Raw genomic sequence first — 25,984 nt, forward strand, 5'->3', positions numbered from 1 at the left:
GTTGAATATGCCATGGACTGCTAGGAGAGCAAACAGGTTTGTCCTGGAGAGGGTGAAGCCAGAATGTTCCTTGGAGTCAAGGATTCTGAAGCTTCGTCTGACATACTTTGGGCATGTCCCAAGGAAGGACTGGTCCTTGGAGAGGGACATCTTGTTTGGGAGAGTGGAGGGACGGCGCAGGAGAGGAAGACCCTCGATGAAATGGATCGATTCTGTGAGTGGAGTGGTGGGGATGAGTGTGTTTGAGATGGCTAGGTTGGCACAGGATAGAACAGCGTTTAGGGCTCTTGTACATAGGGTCGCTATGAGTCGCAAGCGACTTGATGGCACACAACAACAACAACAACAACTCCTTTCCTTGATTCTCAATACTGCTATCTGAATTTTCCCTAATGTCTAATTTTGTCCTTGTTCTTTCTGGACAAGAATCTTTTTTGGCTGTTCAGTGTATAGCAAAAACCTTTCCTTCTCTTTAGCTTAGTATCGGAAGTTCTCTGCAGTTCTTCCCAATGAAGATTTTAGGCTCATTTCTCATTATCTTGTACTGAAAAGCATTTCCCCCTCCAATCTCTTATGGCTCTTCAGTAGTAAGTACTTCAAGTTTTTAGCAAGTAAGCATGTTGTCATCTGCATATTAGATTTGAAAGGGATCTTCCTCAAATCCTGACACCCTCTTCTTCACATAGTCCAGCTTCTCAAATTATTTGTAAAGAATGCAAATCGTGTATGGTGAAAGGATAAGATCCTATATACACCTCTCCTGCCTTTAAACCATCAATGGTTCTCTTGTTCTGTTTCAGTTACTGCTTCTTGGCATATGTACACGTTTTGCATGAAGTTCTGGAATTCCTCTTTTTTTCAATGCTCTCCATAATTTGTTAAGGTCCACACAAGTTGAATGTCTTTGCTTAGTCAACAAAACAGAAGTAAACATCTTTCCTTAGCTTCCAGTCAAGATCTATCTGACATCAGTAATTATATCCCTCATTGGTAACAATGCCCTCTTCTAAAATTATCTTGAATTTCTGATTGTCAATGTGCTGCTCTAGCAATTTTTAAAGAATTTTCAGGAGGATATTCCTTGTGTGTGATATTAATTATAATTCAGCCATAAGCTCAGGAAAGCTCATAAATAGAGAAAGGTATTATACCTGGTACAAGGCCAGGCAAAAAGAGAAATACCCTCAATAAGATTAAGGTTGACATAGATTGGCTCGAACAGTGGGCTTATACACTGGAGCAATTGTAAGAATGCCACCAATCAGGCAGTGTTTTGCTCTGTTGTACACAGGGTTGCTATGAGTTCAAGTCAACTCAATGGCACCTAACTAACCAAAACTAGGATGCACTTTATAATCGTCACGCCACTTTATTAGTATTTCTGGAATGAAGCTTAGCATCGAATTATAACCAAAAAACTCCCTAGAATTCCATTGTTAAATCCAGGTTGGGAGCCATAGGCACGGTCTATTGCAGTGCTTATCAAAATCTGATGTGTGCATTTATCACCTGGGGATCTTCAAAAGTAGATTCTGATTTAGTAACCTGGTGTCAAGTTCTGAGATTCTGCATTTCAGACTCAGACTTGCGGACAGTGTTAGTCTGCACAGTACATTTAAAAGACCTAAAAAGTGAAGCAAATATGCCAGCCACTAACTATGCATAATTTCCCAACTTTCTACACTTATCTTCTTTGGTTTAAATCTCCTGTGCTTTTCAAAGATGTTTCTAATGGCATCTCCTGTTAGCACAATCATCTCCATAATGAGGTCCACGTTTGCTTGTTTAAAGACTTAAAGCCACCATGGCTTAAGTAAAGCCTTTCCTGATGTAACCTTTTCTATAACCTCACTTTGGACAACACACATTCTTTCTTTATTCCCTTCCATCTTTATCTTTCACTCTCTTTCTAATTACAAAAGTCCTAAAAGTAAGAGCAATTTCCCCATTAAGTGTTAGCTCTAATTACTTTTTATAATTTTAGTAAACTGCTATGCAGTTTTAAAATAATTCAGGAAGACTTGTTCTCCAGTCAGTCAATAAACTGATGCTTTTGAATAGGGGTGTTGGCCAAGAAAATACAATATATCACTGAGTTATCAAAAGAACAAACACATCTATTGTTGAAAAAGTATCGCCAGAGTATTCCTTAAAAACAAGGATGGTGAGACTTTGTCATATTTATTTTGGAATTGTCACAAGGAGAGGCTGGCCTCTGGAGAAAGACATCATGCTTGGGAAAAACAGAAGGACATTAAAAGACAGGAAGGAAGGCCCTTAATGAGTTGGACTGACACAATGTCTGCAACAATGAGCTTGAGCACAGAAGGGATTGTGAAAATGCTGTAGAATCAGGCAGGGCTTCACTCTGCTGTATATAAGGTCACTAAGAGTTGGAGCTGACTCAATGACATCTAATCACAACAGTGCTTTCTGGAGTGAGGTTTATGGGAGGGGTAAGTACTTACATTTTCAAAATGAAAGATAATATGGCTGTGACCATTATTAAAGGAACTCTGGTGGCTTACTGGTAAAGAACTGTGTGCTGCCAACCCAAAGGCACACGGTTTTAATCCACCAGCTGCTCCATAAGGGAAGATGAGCAGTCTCCCCCTAAGTGATTTACTGCCTCTGAAAATCCGCTGGAGGGTCAGCTTTGAGTTGTTCTGAATCACGATACCTAACACTGTGATTATTTTTAAATGATTATGTGCTGGGCATTGTTTTAAGATTTGTTACATGGGCTAGTTTGCATTTCATTCTAACAACAATGAGGCACTTCCATGCTACAGCTAGGAGGCAGAGGCACACACAGATATCAAACAAGCTCAAGGTTAAACTGTTAGCATGTGTTGGATCCAGAGTGGAAGCTATACCATCTGACCCTAGAACTCACACTCTTATCTCTCTCCTAATCCTCTATGCTAATACCAGGGTTGCCTAAGTCACACTTGATCACATTTGTCTCCTACCATAAAATATCAGTGGTACCAAACTGTCACCAACACAAAGGTAAAGGCCAACTGCCTAGACATAGTTTGTATGATCTTCAGTTCTGTGGTTGTGTACCATAGAGTCGGAACTGACCCATAGCTGCCCCTCTGGAGGGTTTTCAGAGGTAGTTAATCACACGGGAGGAGACTGCCCATCTTTCTCCTGGGGAGCAGCTGGTAGCTTCGAACCGTAGTCTTATTAAATATTTGTCCTTTGTGACTGACTGATTTCACTCTTAAGATCCCTGAAAAAAGCGACATCTTTTTTTTTTTTTTAAGTGTCCTTTGTTCACAGGCAGTAGATGTACATTGTAGGAACAAATTCTCCCCATATCCCTTGATTCAGCTAACTTTCATCATCTTTGCTGCCAAAGCAAATGGTCTCATAAAAGATTTTCTGCTCATTCATCCTTGCTCCTCTATCCTGGACTTGTGGTGAATGATCCATCAATGGTTTCCCATGGCTTTTGGGGGACAACTATATCTTTAGAGAGATCATGAAATAAAATAGTCTGATTTTTTTTCCCCCTACCTCTCCAGACACCCAAACAAAACTCTCCAACCATCCACACTGGCCTGTTCTCACTCATTGCTTAGCCTTTGTACCTGTACCAAAAAGGATACTTCACACTCTCCATCCTTAAGCTGAATTCTTATTCATCATTTTAAAAAGTGAGTCCAAACATTACTTACTAAAGGAAAGGTCACCTTGGGTTCAGGTCAAGTTTCTGTTTAACATGGCTGAGATTGTGGGCTCTGGAGACTGCCTGGTAAGAATTTGTTTCCTACTGTTACTTTTTAACCTGTTGTGGGCCATTATCTTGGAACTGAAAAATAGTTGACTCTCCAGTGGGTTTTCAGAGGCAGAGCAGAGTAGCTGGTGGATTCGAACCACCTGCCTTTAGGATCACAGCACAAGATTCTAACCACTAGGCCACTAGAGCTAACTTACTTAAATAGTAGAAGCCTCCTTCTTCATCTGTTAGGTAGGAATAATAAGGATACCTACCCAAGAGGGTATGAGTTGTACTCAACTTGACGGCACCTAACAACAACCACCACTACCACCAAGAGGGTTGATTTAAGGACACGCCCAACAAAACACTAGAAAGAATTGTTGTTATATGCTAATCACCTGCTAGTCACAGCGACTCTATGTACAACAGCCCTAAACCCTGCTCTATCTTGTACCAGTCTTATTGTCTCTGACACACCTACCCCCATTATCCCAGTCACTGAATCAAAGAACATAGTAAAAATGATTATCTAGAACACTCTCTCATTCTTAGCAGTTCTCAGTGCTATTAAATATTGCTATTTAGTTGTGATTGTTTAACATTAAATCCCCAAAATATAAACTAAGTGAAGGCAAGTACCATGCTTAAAAATGAATTCCCAATGCCCAAGCTGAATGCCTTAGCGAGGAGGTGAAAGAAATATTGACTGAATAAACAACGATAAAGTTTCATAGGGGGAATTAAGATTCTGTCAGGGCCTCCATGAATTCTTATGTATAATCTGGGGCCATAAGACTAGACGATTTCACGATTCTTTAACTCAGCATTCCAAATATCATGATTCTAGTATTGAATAACAAAAGATTTATGAAAAGGAAAACTGAAATCTGTTATTACTTTGACCAATGGTGCCAAGGATTATTGGTGAACAGCCCTAAAGAAATTATCCTACACTATCTTATACCAACAATATCATTGAGTTCACATGCAAGCAAGATTCTACTGCAGATTAACCAGAAATGACTGGAACAGCACATCAGCAGAGAACTGCCGGAAGTCCAGGCTGGGTTTAGAAGGGGTCGTGGTACTAGGGATATTGTAGCTGATGTTAGATGGATCTTAGTTGAAAGCAGGGAATACCAGAAGAATGCCTATCTGTGTTTCATTGATTATGCAAAGGCATTTTACTGTGTGGATCATAACAAACTGTGGCTGACTCTGGGAAGAATGGGAATCCCAGAACTTTTAATTGTGCTAATGCGAAACCTATACTTGGACCAAGAGGCAGTCGTTAGAACAGAGCAAGGTGACACTGCATGGTTCAAAATTGGGAAGCGTGTATGCCAGGGATGTGTCCTATCTTCATACCTTTTCGACCTGTATGCAGAGCAGATTATCTGAGAAGCCGGGCTCTATGAGGAGAAGTGTGGCATCAGGATTGGTGGAAGATCTATTAACAATCTGCGTTATGCAGATGACACAACCCTGCTCGCTGAAACTGAGGAGGACCTCATGCACTTGCTGCAGAGGGTCAAGGACTGCAGCCTTCAGTATGGACTGAGGCTCAATGTCAAGAAGACAAAGATTCTCACCACTGGACCAATTGGTAGCATCAGGATGGATGGTGAAGAGATTGAGATTGCTCACAGCTTTAGTTTGCTTGGCTCCACGATCAACACTCTTGGCACCAGCAGCCAGGAAATCAAAAAACGTATTGCGATGGGAAAGTCTGCTGTTAGGGACCTCTCTAAAGTACTCAAGAGCAACGGTGTCTCTCTGGAGACTAAGTTGCACTTGATACAGGCCATGGTCTTTGCAATCACTTGTTATGCATCAGAGAGTTGGACTAGGGAAGATAGAAGGAGAATTGATGCCTTTGAGCTGTGGTGCTGGAGAAAAGTGTTGAATGTACCCGGACTGCCAAGAAAACAAACATATTCATCCTGGAGAGGGTTAAACCAGGCTACTCCTTGGAGGCAAGGATTCTGGGGCTTCGTCTGACATACTTTGGACATGTTGTAAGGAGAGACAGGTCCTTGGAGAGACACATCATGCTTGGTAGGGTGGAGCGACAACGCAGTAGGGGAAGACCCTCTATGAGGTGGATTGATTCAGTGACTAGGGTAATCGGGATGGGTGTGCCATGCGATTGGCACAGGATAGAGCAGGGTTTAGGGCTGTTGCACATAGGGTTGCTATGAGTCGCAAACGACTCGACGGCACATAACAACAACAACAACAACATCTTCTACACATAGGTATAAAATGTCTCCTTTCTCCTTCCAAATAGCCTGACTCTAACTATATAGAAAGAAGATAAAGATACAGAAAATAATCTACAGAAAAATATCCTGACCTATAAAGGAAATTCCAGTCACATTTAAGCAAAGCTCATGAAATATGTAACTACAAAAAGTAGTAGCATTACTCTCCTACTTAATTTGCATTGGCATATATAAAACAGTATATGGGAATTTAAGTGTTTTCATTTAAACTTGGCAACTACTATGTTGTAACTGAAATAATATTTTCAGATGCTTTTCTGCTGAAATATGAAAGGCTGGCTCAGCCTCTTAGCATGTGTAGAATTATTTGTTGCCAAATAGTCTTTCTATTTGATTGCAGAAGGCAACTACATTCATAAGCCTTGGATCTTTGAGGAGGTTCAAAAATTATATGAGCACATGCGAATAATTCACAATCAAATTCATGACAAATCTTATAGACTGAACTAGAGTCAAATTTTAGTACCTGTATGTATAAACATAGAAAGAACTCCAACAAGCTCATATTGAGTTTTCAAAGCTGGAATTCGGTCAAATGAAGGGGAGAAATGAATAATGTTTAGTGGAGATGTTCCCCCCTTAATTGAAGCCCACCATTGTCACTATGAACACACTCAGACCTTGACTGACCTCTCACTGTTATGAATGGCTCTTCTTTTCCACATGCCGAATTTCTTTCTTCGTCTTCACCTTATAACCTTCTCCCTGCTTTAAAAGGAATGTATGCATTAGAATTTCAGAGAGGAAGAATCTAGTTTCAAAGAAGTTCCCATCCTTGTCTCTGGAGGCTGGATTAGGATAAGTGAAAAGCAGTTTAAAGCACACTGGCACATTACTTTAAAAAAAAGTACGCTACCTACTAGTTTAGACATACAGCTTAGCGTCATCAATGCAAGCTAGAGAACCCTGTCAAAATGAACAAGTATATCTATACGTCACAAATTCTCAGTAGGTTAGTGAAAAGAAAGGGGGGAAAAAGAGCACCCTGCCATTTGCTATGTGGTAGTAAGCCAGAAGAAATCACCACCGAAGCTCTTGAGCTTACACTTCAATTTTTAAAAAATAAAAAAGATGGTAATTTACACTTTTTTTAAAGTCAGAGGAATTTATCTGTTATCAGAAGACTGAAATGTCTCAGTCAAGCACTAATCAAGAACAGAGTATCAGGAACATGGTACTGCTATGAAGTACTTTCTTTTCAACGCCCTCCTCTCACGTCCAGTTTACCCAGGCCTTCAAGTCGTTTAACTCAAGACCTTTGTTGACTGAGTGAGTGTTGGAGACATATTCTGGAGAGCAAAGCTGTCAGGGTACAAATGTTCACTTCTTTTATAACAGAAGAGATTGTATCCTTTCCAATCTTCAGATTCAGTCCTTGTAGAAACTTTTCAGTTCACTTTTCCCTCAGGCTAATGAAGTTTATATTTTAAAATAGAAAAATAACAAAGATGCTGAGAAAAGGGAGAGCAATGAAAAAGAACCCGGGATGGGAATGAATTTCTTAGATAACTCTGCACAGCGGCACACAGGATCTCGAACCACCCCAGTGGGAATGGATTGTTAGTAACTCACTGTGGGAAGCTGCTGGAAACACAGAGAAACACTTTTTTATAGGTTAGGAGAATGTAGAGATCCCTGCAGAATATGTTTGAAGGGAAAATGGATCAATGTGATCCAAGGCTCTTGAAGTTATGTCCAGTCTTATGATTTCAGGCCATGCAGTTTGCTCTACTAGCATGCTTATCACTGTGGGGAGCAGACACTCAGCTGAGTACAAAGCACTGGGTGGGGCACGGGTGCTACCAAGGGATTTGCTGGTGGTGTAGGGTTTCAGTAATTTTTTCTCTCTCCCTAAAAGTGGCATTCTGTTCCCCCCTGCCCACTGAAAATGACCTATCTCTCATAAAACTTGGAAGACATTCTTAGAAATCGCATTAAAGAATGTCAAGAAGAAGAAGGAAAAAAACCCTTCTTCCTTAGACCCTCATCCAGTGCACAACACGTCAAAGCAGCAGACACTTGATTGGGACTGCCGCCACGGAGGGCAGCACACACTAGGAATTCACAAAGCTGTTATCCTCTACTTTCTCCTCCACGGATCCCTCACCATTACCACGTCACCGTGTTTTCTCTCTTGTGGGATAACAATTCGTCTTATCACTTTCCGAGTGATCTGTAGAAAGCAACAGCAAAAAAAAAAAAGAAAAGAAATTTGTCTGTCTTTTAGGTTTCAAAAGGTAATACTATAGAAAACAATCAGCAGTTTTTGTTTGTATGGTTTTATTTTTTAAATGCAGAGAAGCATGAAGTCACAGTGATTATTACTTTTCTGGTGATGAGGTTGCCTTCTTCATCTGTGAATTGTTCTTCTGTGACAGATTCACCAGGAATGTTTTTTGCTTCCTCTCCCTAAAGGATGTGGCACAGACATTAGTGATATACGGATAGGCAGATCTCCGTACCAATCGATACATCACACACATGCTCTGTAGAATTTGGAAAAAAAGGCGATTCTATTTGCTACTCTCGTGCAATGGGGAAAAACAGATGCAACTGATCACTGCCCCCTCCTTAGCAATCGACAACATTCAAAGCATTAAATTTCAAGAAGGTACAAGATTGTTAGCAGCAGGTTCTAATAAAGAAGAATTTGAAATGATTATAGAATGTAGTTATATGCACTGACATATAAATCAACAGGTTTCATTTAGGGAAAGAAATGTTTAGGCTAAAGTTTAGTGCTCTAAATAGATCTTTTCACTTTGAGCACAGAGAATATTTCTTCATTAGTTCTAGCAAGATGAGGAAGATGTTGAGTTTTGTTTACCTTGAAGTAAGGTAATATCTTAGTTGGGGAATTGTGCTTATTACCCTTTGCTGGTTTGTTTAATTTCAAGTTTCACTTACTAAGTATATACAGTTTGCAAAGACTCTGAAAAAAAGGTAACCGTTACTTTTTCCAAACTTTTCAGATTAAAAAAAAAAAGTCTAGTCCTAAGTAATCATGATTATAGTTATCAGACACCTTATCTGTCAAAGGTCTTTTCTTAAAAAGGTTCTTAAAATAGCATAAATTCTTAACTCTGCAAAGTGGGCTCTTATTTTTTTTCCCTGTTTATTGCCAATTTGATGGATTTAAGTGGTCTTGTAATACCTCTCAACTAGCTCTATGATTAATTATATAATGAGAGGCAAAAACTCTCAAAGGCTAAAAGTAGGATTGTATCTGTAATACAATACATTCTTTACTGGTTTCTACTTTAGTTTTGGGCCCCTTAAGGCTTTTGGCAAAGGACAAATATCTTAAAGCCAGAACAGTATTCTAGGAACCTTGTGACTAAGGATGACAGAAGAAGACATGCCTTTGAGTTGTGGTGCTGGAGAAAAGTCTTGAACACACCATGGAATGCCAAGAAAACAAATAGTCTTTGTTAGGGTGAAACCAAGTTTCTCCTTGGAGGCTAAAATTTTGAAGCTTTGTCTCACATACTTTGGGCACGTGGTCAGGAGGGACTGATCCCTTGGAGAAGGATATCATGCTTGGTAGAGTGGAGGAACAGCACAGGAGAGGAAAAGCCCAGATGAGATGGACCGATACAGTAACTAGGGCAAAGGGGGTAGGTGTGTCATCAGTGAGACTGGCTCAGGGCAGGCTTCAGAGTGAAGGTACACAGGATCGCTATGAGTCGCAGGTGACTCGATGGTGCATAACAACAGTAACCTATTAGGGGCATTTTGGTGGCCTAGCGGTAAGAAGCAGTGCTGCAATCCCAAAGGCATGCAGTTCAAATTCACAAACTATTATTCTGTGGGAGAAGGATGGGTAATCTGCTCCTGCTTGATTTACTGCCTCTGAAAACCCACTGGAGAGTCAGCTGTGAATCAGTTCTTACTCCACTGCACACAAATCAAGACGTGACCTATCAGTCAAACTTTTGCTGACAAGGAGGTCACTTTCTAGGAAAAATGGCAGATCATAAAGACTGTTGTTTACATTTCTAGGAGACCTAGGATTTCTAATTCAGTAAGTGTTATTAACATGGAATATATAGGCTTTCTAATGATTTTGTCAGTACTAATCCATGGTGAGAAAATTCTGTACCTTTGTCATAGCCAGTGTAGAGGCAGTTCTGGTTAAAAATAACAGAATAAGAACTAAAATGCCATCTTGTTTTTTATATTTCTACATTTAAAGTGGTATATGCTGTTCATATATCCATATATAACAGAGCCAACAGAAGAACAAAACTATGTAATTGTCTAAATCATAATCAAACATTCTTAAGAGAATGAGTGGTGACCCTGGGACTTTGGGACCATCACTTGGGGGACATCAAGGTCAGCTGGCATAACACAGTCCACAGAAAGACAATGTTTTACCTCCCAATATGGGGAGCAGCAATGGGGCCTTAAAAGCATGCCATCTGAGGTGCAATTATTAGTCTCTCCCTTTCCAGAGTAAAGAACGAAGGAAAGAAAGCATCAAGGTATAGAGAAAATGAGATCAAAGCACTAATGCTTCACTTGAACCTTGACTTTCATGACCTTGAGGCCAGAAGAACTAGATGGTACTCAGCAGCCATTACTGACCCCACTAAAAGTGGCAACAGTAGAAGGTCCTGGACAGACTTGGGGAGATGTGGAACAAAACTCAAAAGCTCCTTTAGCGACTGGTGGAACCCCTGAGACTACTGTTCTTTAGCCACTGTTTGAACATGGAGAGAAGCTCACTCTTGTAGCTCAACTTTCAGACAAACATCAGGTAGGCCCTCACTGCTTAGAATAATCAACCAGAGAAGATCAAAAGGGCAGCACTGACCCAGGGAAGGGGGTGGGATTGAAGGATTAATGGAAAGGGGAACCACCGAGGGGCAGAGGGAAGAGTACGATTACAGTATGAGTATTGTAATCTGTGTTATAAAACAACATGTGTATGAAGGGTTGAATGGAAAACCATGTGCTCTGCAAATTTTCACTCAAATCTAAAACAAAAATTAATTGTAGGGAGCAAGAATGGTGGTAACGAATGCCCAAGTGTTTAGTTAGTTGATCAGAAGTAAAAGTGCAATGGGAATACTGGGATGGTGGCCAGCTGGTTTAAAATGAAGGTGGTTCCTTAATTTACAAATGTGGTTGAAGTCTTAAAATGATTTGCCAGTCCGGATAACTTTATCCTTAATTTATGAAACTGGTTTTAACTCTGGGTAGTTGGAATTAGAAGTCATTTACTTGCCTATGTAGAATTTTCAAAGATGTATTCATGCTTTTTTATGGAGCCCTAGTTAGTTCAAGGTGAATTTGAGGGTAACCCAAGATTTAGACAAGGACTTATTTTCCAAGGTGGCCTAGTCTGTAGGCAGCCACACAGCTAACACAAAGAGGCACTGAGTCCTCCAGCGGCTCCACAGGAGAAAGACGCGCAATCTCCTCCAGTGTGATTTACAGCCTCTGAAAAGCCACGGGAGGATCAGCTATGAACAAGTGCCAACTCAACTCCAATGAGAGAGAGAGAGAGAGACAGCGTTTCCAGGGGTCACAAAAATGACACTATCTGACTCCAGAAACTCTGTGAATGTGGAGACCCGATGAAAGTTATACACGTGTTCAAATCTTTCGTTCATAGGGTCACTATGAGTCTTCTATGACTTGACAGCGCTTAACAACAATACAGATTGGACTGGAGGAGTTCTTTGACATTTGACAAGAAATGCAAAAAGAAGAATTAAGACTTGTATGAGAATCTAAAGTCAAAGGCACTTGGTTTATGTGTAAGCAGGACATTCTAACAGTCATAATTCCATAAAAGTGGAGCCATGGCATAGTGATTGCAACAATGGCTATATGCATAAAGGAGACTGTGAAGATGGGACGAGAAAGAGAACAAGGCTTCCCTCTAGTGTCTACAGGGTGACTTTGAGTTGGAAGTGACTCACCAGCACATAACAACTCCATTTTAAAGACCTGACATTTGTCTGATTCCACGTTGGATTTTTAAAAGGTGACTTTCCGAACGACAGTGCCTTTAACCTTGGTGTTCACGCAGGTAATAACACCTCAAGGACTGCTTTCCTTTCCTCTAAGATGTGTCTAGCACAGGATGGCAAATCTATTCCCCAAATGTCTTGAGATACAGCATTATCTTAATCTTCACAGGGGACCTTCAGAGACAGACATGACTGAGAAAAATATTTGCACTAATGCTATTGTTGCTGTGTACTGTCGAGTCAAAACCGATCCATTGCTGATCCTTTAGTGGGTTTTTAGCGGCAGTAAGTGGCATGGGAAGAGAATGTCCGTCCTTCACCTGTAGAGCAACAGTGGATTTGAACCATGTGCCTTTGGGACTGCAATACAGCTTCTTACTATTTGGGCCACCAAAGCTCCCTCCTAATAGGTTACCAGAAAAACGGATCCTGTCCACACTCCTGGAATCACCCCATAATAAACTGGGTGGAATGTTACCCCACTTCTGTGCTAAGGATCTATCACTGCCATGTTCTCACTTGTAGATCTCTCGCCTAAGAAACTTAGGAATCACTGGAACCTGTAGTTGCTGTTTCAACACTACAGTGGTGTGGTGGAATGGCCATTTTCACTCTGGTCCACATTTCCCCAGTCTGGACTTTCTATCCCTCAATAACTGTAATCTACTTTTATTTAAGCAGACTTCATGACAATGCTCTATGACATTTTAAACACCTAAGTCAACCTTTTTTTATTTTCTGTAGGATGTCTTGATCCTTTGAGATTGGATAGTAAATCTGATAAAAATTTCCTTATATAATTCCCTTCATTCCTTGCTCTTTAGCACTGTCAACTGAGAATCCTCTATTTGGCCCTTATTTATTCAAAGGCCTGGGGCTTTTGGGGTCGTGGCGCTGGGGGAAGCTTCTTTGCCTGCAGCACTCAATTACTGTGACATTCAGAAAGATCTTTTAACACGTTGCCGCATACTTTTAAATTGATGACCACACTTAGAAACACATTTTGCCATCATTTGCAGCAATGCGTTAAAATACAAAGTAATGAAGACACTGGGCCGAAGAGCATTCTGCAGGGCCCAGCTCTGCATGAGGTCAGGGCTTCAAAAGCGCTTTGTGGGCAAATCGGGGAGATGTCTCCATAGTGTTTTCAACTGGGCTCTAACAAGACAGAATTATAGTTTTTATTTTTTGCAAGAATTGCTTCCTATACTTAAAAACACAGTTGGATATGTTTCTATGTCAATCAATCTGCCATGCTAACCCCTTACATCTCAATCACTGATTGTCAATGAAAACTTGTGGTTTACATTTTAAAACTGCGCAAGGTTCCCTTTGAATTCATTCTTTTCCTTTATCATAATACTGCATTACATTTGTTGAAATCTCCAGTGGACATTTCACTTCATATGAACCACTCTCTTATCAAGATAGAATCTCTGTTCACACATACAATGCATCTCTGAGGAAAGCAGAATACAGATGTCAGGAATGCTCAAAATTGGCAGCTCTTAAAACTTGTTTGCCACATGTCAAACACAGGCCTAGACAAGACACTCACTACCATGCAACACGGCTTTTCTCTTTGGTTGGTTTTTTACAGAAACTCTCAAATGAGCAAAGAAACAAATACAGGGCCATTTAGTTATCAAGCATGCTAAATTTTCAGTACAAGTAAAGAGCAATGGCCCATAATGAGGCAGTTACAGGATACCTTTATAATCAAACGCCGGCGGATAACTCGAGTAGTGACTCTCTGTTCCTCCTCTGAGTCTGAATCACTCTCACTGTCTTTAAAATCCTAGTAAATGCATTTTTAGTATAATTTTACCATCACATTTAAAATAAAAACATTCTGAGAAAAGAAATCAGGAAAGAATTACTTTCACTCATGGATGCCCCCCTCTAAGGAAAATCATGATATACATTTGTGAGAACCTTAAAGCAATTAAATTACAAATTATTAGTAATAGTTATCGAGCCTTTTGGCACCAGAAACTCTGCCACCAATTAATTTAAAGAACTATATGCATCTGAGTAGAATGAACAACCTCAGGGGTTGGGCACATTTAACGTAATGTACATAGAAAGGGGCATATACCATTTCTGATTTTTATAACATTTTGATGAGATTTGACAACTTTATCAAAAGCCATTTTCAACTTCAAGAAAGATTTGCAGAAGCATAATTTAGCATTTATATTTACACATATAAGTGGTTTTTACCAACATTAACCGGCACTTAGTAAAATGGATTCAGATGAGCAAAAAAATGCAAAACATAAAGAATGAAATGTCTTTAGAAGAAATGATATGAAATTAGGATAGGGAAAAAAATCATGTAGTAGACAAGAGAATAGTGGTTAAATACACAAATTAGTAAATCAAGCAATAAAGATAGGATTAAAGAAAAACTATCAAAAGGCAAACAGTTCTTAAACTAAGAAGTATTTTGATCATACTTAAATGCCCTGAAGACTATTTATTGATTTAATTTTAATTGTGATACTCTGAAAATATTTCTGGTATTTTCAAGTTTACAGTTACCTCAAATCTAATAGTACTGGAGACAGAAGAAGTGAGCATCTATTGGAAATATGAATGGAAACATAAAAACAGGAAAAGTCAAATTGCTATGGAAAGCATGGTTAGTAGATGAAATGACTTGTAATGTGTTAGTTACATAGGTAACAAATGAGACCATTTTTTTTCATCAAACGTAAATGTTAATATACATTTTTAAATGTTACAGTACCTACCTTGCCTTTGAAAGACAAAATATCTGATCAAAATCCTGCTGTACATAATAATGCCAAAAGGAAATAGTTTTCAACTTCCTTACTTCATAGAAAAAATATTCTCTATTGCAAAATACTGTTATCTTAATTTTTTTTTTTCAGAAAAGGAGAGCAAATTTGGGATGTTTAGAATGATCCAAGTACTGTGAAAGGAGACTCTGCTAGGCTCAAAAAAGCAGAAAAAGGTAAGAGGAAGTCATAATGAAGAGACAAAATAGTTAGGATCAAGCATTCAAAGATTAGTGGGTTTAATGAGACACAGGATAAAAATTCAAAAGTTCTATAAGATTGAGTTATCTGTACAGGAAATATTGAGGAAAGGGTTTCACTGAGGAAAACGCAAAAGCAGATGAAAATATGTTAATACAAACACAACCAAAAGACCAACTTATCAGTCACCACATAAGTTTGCCAAGAGTCATCTGAGATCAGCCCATTATTTAGTGAAAAAATGTCAATTTCCACTTTCTTCTGGGGTTTCTGCTAACCCTGAGGTGAACGGTAGGGAGACAATAAGCAAAGTCCTAGACCGGGGTTTCTTTCTGAGAATTATTTAGGAAGTGGTCAAGGGGAAAACGAAGAGACCAAATTGGAGTCTTCTCTTCACTCCTTGCCATGGGTTGCTGCACGAACGAAGTGGAAAAGAACAGATTTTACCTTGTAGCAGCAGGCAGCCATCCTTGTAAGAGTCGCACCCGGACTTTTCACCTGATTTTTTAGGGGACAAAAAGGGGGCTGTTTTCTGAGATCATACATCAAGTGGCCTAGTTGGTTGCTGCTGTACTACGGTCTGGCCCCAGAAGACACACTTCTGAAACATCTTTGCATTTCTTTTCTTCTAGAAACTTTAACTCTGTACAAAATCTTATGCTCAGGAAGTCTTTCTGCACTAGGAGAGCACCTGTAATGTACCAAACCAAGGATCTTAACAGTTTCCACAGCAGTGACTTCTAAAGAATTTAAAGACTGCAACCCCAAAGACACAGTTCAAATCCACTATGTGCTCTGTGAAAGACGAACTGGCACTCTCTTCCTGTCTGATTCCCTGCCTCTGAAAACCCACTGGTGGGTCGGCTGTGGGTTCCCACTTGAAGGCACACAATAATAACAACAACAATAAACACTTTCTTGTAACATTTATTTCCCATTACTAATAAACTCAGCTGAATGACCATTTAGGGTTAAGACGTTCATTTTCAAACCCTCTGTCCTTTCTCTGTGGTTTTCTAGTGGCCAGTATATATGTATGTATACAGATTATAGTGCTTATTTATATGACATACTTTTAGAACACCTCCACTAATTTTTAAGTAGGCTATTTATATCATTATTGCTTCTCCCTGTATTTTTGTGAGCTCATTTTACCAAAAAAAGCCTTTCACCCAAACTAATATTGCTTAAGTATTCTAAGAGTCAAAGACAGGAAAACCTTTTGGTAATAAAGAAAGTCAAAGAAAAGCCCAAGATGGGCTCAAACAAAAATATTTGAAAGAATAAAAGAACTGACTTAATAAATCATTATAGATGGTGGTAATCATGCTTAAATAATCACCTAATATCTAGTTTATTAATAAAATCTTATATCAACATAATGGGGGCCAATTCCAAGAGGTAAATCAGAGCTTGATTCTCTCTCATTTTACTTCCTTTTTACCAAAAAAGAGCAAATAAAGCCTGCAGAAGGGAAAAGTATGTGATTAATTGACATTTGTTGATAATAGACTCTTAGTGATTACAAATTTTTCTAAACCTCAACTTCATTATAAACTGATATTTTAGAAAAGATTTATTTTCTCTTTGCAAGATACTGTAGTATATTTTAGTGAATCATGTGTATCTGTTATTAAATTAGAAAAGCTTAAGTGATACTGTTCTGAAAGTGTATCATAGTTTATGAAAAGGTGCAAAAAGCAGAAACTCTGTGATACAGACAGCTGATTCTTATTTTCTAATATCCACTTACAAATCATAATTTCAGTCAAAAATATTCAAATATGTAAAAGTTGTAGGCCTCAAATAATACTCTATTAGACTGCAATGCAAACACACTTAAGTTCAAAGAGCAAAACTCTATCACAGCATGGTTTTTAAATGATTGAAAACAATAAGGGTGGGGGAGAAATGTATTGTTAACACAAAGGTGTCACTTCTCTGGCATTTTGTATCTACCAGCTGCTCCAAGGGAGAAAGATGGGCAGGAGATGGACAACCTCTGAAAACTCGCTGGAGGGTCAGCTATGAGTCATTTCTGATTCAACAGTTATATGTGAATGACATAATTTTTTTTTTAAATTGCTGGCAACTGACCTCATTTTAGGCTTAGTGACTTTGTTTCTTCAGCTTTAAAACATCATGCCTTTTCAGACAAAAACCATGGAGTCATATGTTTTACAATTATACTGCAGGACCAGAAGTTCTCTCCTTCTTCCCTAAGAACACTGGGCTGCGAGTCAGGAAACTTGAGTAACAACATTGGCCCTTAAGCTAGCTAGATGAGGAACGCCTAAAGACATGCTTATTCCTTTTTCTTAACTGAGGAAGCAAAGTGTGATCACATGGTACATGTTTTATTTAATACTTCCTTTGCTCCCATCATTAATCTTACAAGTTAACCAATTTATGATTTAGAAATAATGAAGAGCCTTGGGCACATTGCCACAGATTTAGTAAAAAAAGTAAAGTGCCAGTGACTTCAGTTTAAATGAGAAGACAGCAGGTAACCAGACGCCATACCTTTTGTTCAGAGCCACTGGACCCCTCTTCTTCATGGAGGTTGACCCGTGGCTTGCCATCTGCGGGAGAAGTCCTACTCATCTTTTTCATACTGACAGGCACACAAGGTTTAGGCTCTTCATTTACAAGCTTGCTGGTTTCTTCCAGAGATTTCTGATATGCTGCTAGTGGTGATGGGGGCTCCTCAACCCGGCCAGATCCGTGTGGTTTTGGCTTCAGAGTTTCCTTAGCACTCTGTTTTCCAACATCATTCTGTTGTGATTCTGAAAAGTAAGATTTTGTCTTGGCGTCTTGAGTGACTTCTGCATGGCTTCCGTTTGCTTCAAATTTCCCAGGCTCTCCTTTGAGATATGAGGTAATGGAATCCCTACACTGGTCAGGGCTACAAAAGAGAAAATAACACAAATTTACAATGGCAGGAAATGACAAAGTAGGCTTCAGAAACTATTAAGTCCTTGTAAAGGCAAGAGAACAGAAAGGCAGCAAAAATATAGTCAACTTGATTTCAAATTATCATGGTCATGGGGCGAGGAGTTGCTATATAGGCACCCCTCGTACCCCAACTCCAAATCTGGCTAAGATATGCTGCCATCTTATTTTTTTCCAACCAAATTTTTATAGATACTAGGATTCTATATCTTGAGACATTCACAGCATACCTAGAGTTCCACACCTATCAATCTAAAAAGGGAAGATATTTTTAAATGCCCTTATGTTGTTACCAGCGAAAGAAATTATTGTCAGAAGTCTGAATGAATACCTGTCATAAAAATTCTAGCATCCCTAAAACTCCAAATTTAGTTCTTTTATATGTTTTCATTACAAATACTGTCATAAGGCTTTCCCAGTGTCATAATGTCTTACTTTTCCCATCCTTGACTTACGCTGATTTCTTCCCAGGGTAACAAAAGTGTTGCTGTACACCCTTTGTTTCTACTTACTTTGAGGTCGGTCTTCATTTAATTATTAAATAATTTTTCTCTTTAAATACCTTTTTTAAAAATTGACTTATACTTTTCCCAGCATCAACAGAACAATTATTTTTATTCTTTATTGTTGTTGCATTCCATCGAGTTGGCACTGACTCACAACTGACCCTCCAGGGGGTTTTCAGAGGCAGTTAATTGCAAGACTGCCCAACCTTCTCTTAAGGGGCAGCTGGTGGATTTGCACTGCGTGAGTTCGTGATTGCAACACAGCTTCTTACCATTAGGCCACCAGAGCTCCAAGAGCTCATTCTTTAGTTTGTATATTTACTTTATGTTTATGCTTATTAACCTAAAGGTATCTATTTATGTATGTACATACATTCGACCCAAGTTTCTCATTAGGTTTCAAAGAAGTAAAACATACATTAGATGAATATGTGCATAAATAAAAATGTCCTATTACTACAACTATTATTTTGTTCAGTCATTTGGTAAGCATACTGAATTCTTTTGTGATCCCTAAAACCACTTGAAGTATTTTATTACTCCTGTAAATTGGTAAACTCTCGACATTTACCATTTTAATGTGGGGCTTGTAGCATTATATAAAAACACAGGCTATTTTCATGGTAATGTTTTGGATAGAAACAAATTTCTATCATTGTATTATTTTGAGTATATATCAATATATTTCTAATTATTTAAAACAATGTTGATGTAGAAAAAAGAATGGTTAATATGTAAAATGTTAAGCTTCTTTCTGTGTATGACTGAATGTTAGATTACTTCCACCCTATTGCTCTGTATTTTAAAAGACATCTTTTTAAAAAAAATGTACATAGTAGGAGGGAAATACACCAACATTTTTTGATAATTACATCTAGGTTGTGGGGTTGTTCTTTTTTTTTAATCTATCTTCTTAAATGTTTGTCATAAGCATATTTATATTTGTAGCTGTGAAAGATATAAATGCTTATATTTTTAAAAAGACACTTTTATTTATGAAATTATTTTTAATGAATATAGATTACTGGTTTTGTGACAAAACAATAATATAAGTATTAAGCTAGAGAAAAAGTTGCTATTTTGTGCAACTGAGTTGGAACCTACTTGTAGCTGACCCTCCAAGTGAGTTTTCAGAGGCTTTAAATAGTACAGGAGGAGAGTGCCCATATTTCTCCTGCGGAGCAGCTGGTGGATTTGAACCACATGCCATAGAGTTGGCAGTGCAACTTTTAACCACTAGGCTATCAGAGCTCCAAGAAAAGAGTAATGCATTAAATGAAAAGGATGTATATATAGATTTTTGGCTTTTAGTGCTTCCCTCTGCTTTTCCCTTTTCATTTCGAAGTTCATACAGGGAGTACTGGTGGCCTATTGGCAAGAAGCTGCGCTGTAATCCCAAATCCATCAGCTGCTTCCCAAGAGAAGTATTGGCAATCTCCTCCTGAGCAATTAACTGCTCTGAAGAGCCACTGGAGAGTCAGCTATGGGTCAGTTCCCACAAAAACAAGATCTCATATAATTGAAAATTATACTGGAGTGTAATTTTTCCTCTCCAGATTAGAATATAATCAATACACTTTTAAAGCAGGAATCATCCCTAAAGTAGAATGGTTCTCTTAAAAGGAAGAAATGCTTTTAAAGCTATGTACTTAAAATATACTATTAAAATAGAGTCGTACCTGTCGTCCAGTCGGTCTAGTAACCCACCAGAGATTCTTCGAGCTTGAGCCGGGGACTCTAGGCTTCCACTTGATGTCTCATTCTGCCAACCTGTAATTGAAGACATTTCCTGTTCTGCTTGCTGAACACGCTTAAGAATAGCCTGTACTTTTTCTTCGGTCATCTCCTCAGATTCAACTCCTTCTTCAAGGTGAATGTTCTCAAATAGACATTTGAATTTTTCTTCTGTCATCTCCTCATCAGGACCAGATACTGCCTTCTCCTGCTGCTCTGAGATTCCTCCTACTTTTCTAGTCTGTTTCAGTTGCTCTGTCGACTTAACATCTTTCGGGACCCCGGTCAAACTTCCAAGGTATTGAGGATACTCACTGAGACATACATCCTCCAGCTGGCTCTCATCTACTACGTCCACTGCTTCAAGTATTTCTGTTAAAGGCACTGAGTCTTCCAATTTGCTGTCTTCTAAGGAGGTGTCTTCTGCAGTTACAACAGGAGGTCCATCTGCTGAATGCTCTACATTTCCCTGGGAGGGCACTAGACCGTCACTCAGTCTACTAGGGGTCCTAAGGGGTGACTCTAGGCTAGAGAGATCACTAAAATAATCATCTTGCTGGAAAGGGGTGGGTGTTGTGTAGTGTAACCCTGTGGGGGTCTCCAGTTCCACTTGAAGGGGAGGATAACCTATGGAAGACAGTACATTTGGACTAACTGGAATGAAGTAAGAGCACATCAAACAAAACACATGGAATGACTAAATGTATAGTAAGTATGAAAATGCATGACAAGTTACAGATTAATGTTGACAAATTTATTGGTTTAGTTCTTATTAAATGAAATATAAAAATGAAATACAAAAAACCTAGTGCAAACTACAATAAAATACTCATTAGGATAATATCTAGTAAATTTATAATTTTATCATAATGACTTAAATAAACTAATTAAATATAAAATTAGTTTTCATCATATAGGATAACAGTTATTTTATAGCCAAATTTCTTATTTGCCTACTTTTAGCATGCAATATCTATATTGTGGTAGAATGAATATAGTAAACCATAAGAAAACAATTTTTAAAAATAATGACATAACTTACTTCTAAAATTATATGTATTAACAGTTTAACACAATTATAATTCTTTTATCAAATGAAATTTATAGCAAAGAATGATAAACTTAATCTATGGGAGGAAATTATGATAATATTTTAGAGCAGTAGCACTGGAGAGAAAAAAAATGGAAAAAAGATTTTAAGATTTAAAAAGCTGAGACAAAGCAACAGCTGTAAGTTGTCAGATATTGTAGGTGACAGAGATGACAGGTTTAAGGTATATATGATGGTCCTGGTGATCCCGGTGAAAGGCTTTCACTCAGAACCACAAAGCAAATAAAAAGGGAAAGAAAAGGAATGACTGACAAGAGACACAGGAGAACAACCACTGGTACAATGAATACTCATGGGAATGATATGACACATATTTCTTGTTGCCTAAACGGTGGGGAAGGAAGGAGCAGTATCCTTGTTTTAAATATTGCTGCATGGCCTTGGGATATATTTTTGTGCTTCAGCAGAGAGAAAAATCAACAAGGGTCTGGTCATGGTGAGGAAAGGAACTTCCACAAAGCTCGAAGAAGAGGAGAGACCGGGGGAAAAAGTAACGACCAAAATTCCTGGTCTCTAAAATGAATGGCTAAATTTCCATCAGTCAAAGACAAATATCAACCTGGCTTTTGTTGAAGAGGAAAACTATAGGTAAGTAAGCTCCCTCCCCCCCCCCCAATCCAGTTATGGTTCTCTATAAGTCAGTATATGCAAAAGTTGGCAAATACGATCTGAAGTTTATCATCTAAGTAAGTGAACTTTATACAGTTTCTTGAAGTAGTTTTTAAACAAAGAACAGAACATACTAGAGTTGTAAAAAGCATTTATGAATTTATCTTCAGACACTCAAATTTTAGTGTTAAATATAGCTTTCAAGTCCACAGAATACTTCCATTATTTTCCATAGCTTTTACAGCTACTTTTCTTCTTTTTCCCCCTTCTATAATTTATAAACTTGTTATTTGGCTGCAATTCAGAACACAGTATGACACTGGCCTACATTTAGCATAATAAGAGCTTAGATACTATTATATGACCTCATATAACACAAAACCCTGACAAAGCAGTCTTTCCCAAGTGCTCTGGTATTTATAAGTTTAAAAAGAAATGGCTTTTGACATTATTACCCATCATGTGCTTATACTATGTGGAAGCAAGGTATTCTTAAGATTTGTTCACATTTGAAATCTTTGCTATATAGTATAAATAAATATTGTAGGCTATCGTTAGTCTAGTTTTTTGAGTTAAAAATTCACCTTATTTTTAAAAGTTTGAACAGAAAAATATTCCTGTGCCTCTTCCTGCCTTCACACCATCAATACTTTTCCTCAAAATTCATTTTAGGAATTCATTTCTTTTCTTTTCTTAAAAAAAATTAATCCAGGAGCATCACGAAAAACACAATGGCAAATATAAATTATGTTTTTTCTATTACTTTGATGAAAAGCTCCAGTTTACATAGTAAAAGAAAGATAACAGGATTACACAAACTAAGCTAAAATGAGAGAAACCATTAGATTATTAATATAGACCCTCACTGAAATAGAAATTAGACTGCTTTATATACATTAGATCAAGTTGGATTTTTCAAAGAACAAGTGGCAACAAAGTTAAATTATATTAAAGACCAAATGCTCTGATTTGACTGCTTCATTGGACTCTTTTTCGCTCACACTTTAGCTCTTTGTTCCAGAAAAGCAATTTACTATTGTACTTGGACAATTTGTAACTATGTACTTTAACGTGACTCTAAACCTTACTTGGTAAAGGATTAATTTTTTCCCTTTTCCTTTATCTGAATAAGGGATCACTAATTTTCTTTAGCTAAGGTAAAAATTTTAAATGGCAAAATAAGTGCATTCTTGTATGGTCATAAAAACAATTGAAAATGATAATTCTTTCAGGTAACTTAGGACCTTATATGCCATAAGGTGCATTTTCTTTCACAGAGACATTTTCCAGGTAAGCTATTATATATCACTTTTTTTTTTTTTCCAGACAGGCAGAAAAAATGCTGTGAAAAATGAGAAACCAAGTCAAGTGCATCACACTTTTGTTGGACTTAATAATGACAGCCTTCTCCAAATGTTCTTTCTCATTTCATCAAATGGTTAAGTATGAACAGTAAATTCAATTACCATCCACCGGGTCATGGAAAACATTGTTCTCATCTGCAAAACTTCTGGTGCCTGAAATGTTTCCATAATCAAATATTGGGCCTTCTAGTAGAGTCACAATATCTATTCGATTAATTTTTGTCAAGACTGAAGTTAAGGCATCAGCTGAAAACAAGAAGGAAAAAGAAAAAAAAGGTTAAAAGTCTAATTAAATTCTTTCCTTCCAGTAAGCTCACCAAGGCATGATTTCTGTGAACCTCCAGGATAGTTATAGAAAGATTTCAGGCCTTTTGTTCACAGGTTTGTTAGGAGTCATGCTCAACTCGAAGGCAATCAACAACAGCAGATTCCACCTTAGTAATATCACTATCCAGTGTCTGAGATAGCTCTCTGCTGCTCAGAAGGCATGCTTAGTATTAGGAATCATTCTGTAAAGCTGTCTATGCTGGCATCAGTGTGTGATTCATTCCGCTGTAACAGAGCATATAGCCCAAGTCTCTCGTGTCAACTCCAAGTCATGCTGACCCTCCACTGATTTTAAAGCTGGTAATGGGAGTGGACTGCCTCCTTTCTCCCCTTGCCGAGGGGTCAGTAAATGCAAAACACCAACCTTTCAGTTAGAAGCCCAACATGTCACAGGCTGCGCCACCAAGGTTCCTTGTAACAGAGGATGTGGGCCCCCAAAGAATGACATTCTTTTTAGCTACGAGAGGATCTAACAGACTTTTAACTAAGTTCCATGCCTTTTAATACACCAAAATGGATCTCCCTCAGATTTGATGCTTAAGCAATCTAATGACTTACTAGAATTATGCAGCCAATCCTACAGTCACTTTTTCCACTTGTGGTGGGTAGGCATGTGTGGGCTGGCACTGCATTCTAAACATAACAAAACTAAACCCGACCAAATAATATTAAAGAATTTCCACCACCACAGCCCAAGCTGGATGAGTTTGTTGCCTAATTTCATCCTGTCCTTCTCAAGTCACCTCCCTGCCAGTCTACCTATGGCCATACTGTAGTTTCAGAGCATTTTTTTAAAATAACCAACAGCTTGTTATTTTAGTTTTGATGGCCACTGAACTAGGCCAAACTATAGAATATATCTACTACTTGCTTACCAAAAAGCTTCTGAAAGGCAAAAGTTTAGAATATTAGCACTAAAAGAAATAAACGTACTTTCAAAGGCTTGTCACTACTTTACAACAATCTAATTTCCTATAATTAAAAGTTACAGATAATTTAAAAGAATATAACAGTAGGCTTATCTATAATATTGGAAATACACAGTTTCAAAAGTTAAAGTAATATAATCTCAGCATACTTGTAGCATTTTTTCCATCTCTGGTGACCCATTTTTTCAATAACATGAAGCTTTGAGAAATTAAAGAATTAGGATTTTCCACACGTATTTGATTGATCTCATCCACTGAAAAATTCAATTCCCTGGCCAGTTCTGTGAAAAACAAAAAAGAATTACTATAATTTCATGTTCTGTTTGCCATATTCATTTCTTAAAAGTAATGCTCAAGTGTCACATTCATACAAAGAAAAGTGATAGCCAAATCTCAGTACAGCCTTGGATTTTTATAACCTTCATTTCACTGGGAAGTAGTGATCATACTCAAGTGGTGACGTAAACGTCTTGTAAGCATTAAAGGGGATGCTTCGCTCTTTTAATTCAGCCACATTCTTTTTTGTAGCTTGAGCAAACTACATAAAGATAGATATACAAGTATAGTTTATAAATTTGAACTTAAAGATAAAAGGTTTACCCAATCAATTTGCATCTGTCTTTTAATCACAGTGTATACTTACTGGCTTTTTGTACAATCATTCATATACATTCTGTTTCATTTATATCCACTGTTTTACATAACTACTGCTGAATTTACATTATATATTGCTCTGTGTACTTTTGAGTTCCAAGTATGATAATCACATACATTATGTTGTCATTTTTAAAAAATGAGGGATACCTATCTCCATAAATCTACCCATATATTCATAGCTTGCAGACCTTTATTTGGAATGATACATATATGTACTGACAGCTGTCTGAGAAAGTGAAAAGATGGGAAGAATTAGTTTTAAAATTTTGTTAAAAAATATTAGAAATAATAAATGGAAAAATAATGGGTCGTGATTCTATTCCCAGTAATTTGAAAAAAGTGAGTTGGTTGCACTAATAGGATCATGAAAATCCTTCTTTAACCAGGAAATTAACTTTTAGGAATTTATCCTGATTATATGGGTTGCAAAGAATGATTTAGATGCACAAATATTCACTGTAGTCTTGTACTAAAGTTGAAAACAATTCAAATGTTGAACAAAACAATAGTTCATTAATGCAAGGCAGTGTGATGCGTAAATCTTTTTTGATTATGACCTATTATTTAGAAATACATTGTATATCACAGTGATTATATAATTTCAATCAGATTTTTATCAGGCAAAGTTTAGGCTTCATGTAATTCAGACATTTTCTACTCTATTTCATTTAAAACCACAAACTCATGGGTTGATTTCATCATGAGTACATTGTGACCCACACCATTATAACATAAGGCAATTGGCTGTTATAATCTATTAAACACCAAATAGCAGAATACTTAATATTACA

General features: G+C 37.8%; 1 protein-coding gene across 3 annotated transcripts in view; it reads right to left on the reverse strand.

Annotated features, from left to right (window-relative positions):
• ANK3 (ankyrin 3, node of Ranvier (ankyrin G)) overlaps positions 1–25,984 on the reverse strand; it is a 662,526-nt gene that overhangs the window by 6,786 nt on the left and 629,756 nt on the right. The window contains exons 38-43 of one of the 3 annotated variants that reach the window (XM_006895588.1): positions 24,686–24,817; positions 23,383–23,526; positions 20,512–20,823; positions 20,142–20,232; positions 17,528–17,909; positions 6,636–6,723 (exon numbers count right to left, since the gene is read on the reverse strand). In XM_006895588.1, coding sequence (XP_006895650.1) covers positions 6,655–6,723; positions 17,528–17,909; positions 20,142–20,232; positions 20,512–20,823; positions 23,383–23,526; positions 24,686–24,817 — 1,130 coding nt within the window. In that variant the 3' untranslated portion in view covers positions 6,636–6,654. Of the gene's footprint in view, positions 1–6,635; positions 6,724–17,527; positions 17,910–20,141; positions 20,233–20,511; positions 20,824–23,382; positions 23,527–24,685; positions 24,818–25,984 lie in introns of those variants that run through there. The other 2 variants (XM_006895589.1, XM_006895587.1) reach the window with 2 other exon arrangements.

Source organism: Elephantulus edwardii, unplaced genomic scaffold (genome assembly GCF_000299155.1).
Source record: "Elephantulus edwardii isolate Elephantulus edwardi_28Jun2011 unplaced genomic scaffold, EleEdw1.0 scaffold00170, whole genome shotgun sequence".
Classification (NCBI taxonomy): Eukaryota; Metazoa; Chordata; class Mammalia; order Macroscelidea; family Macroscelididae; genus Elephantulus; species Elephantulus edwardii.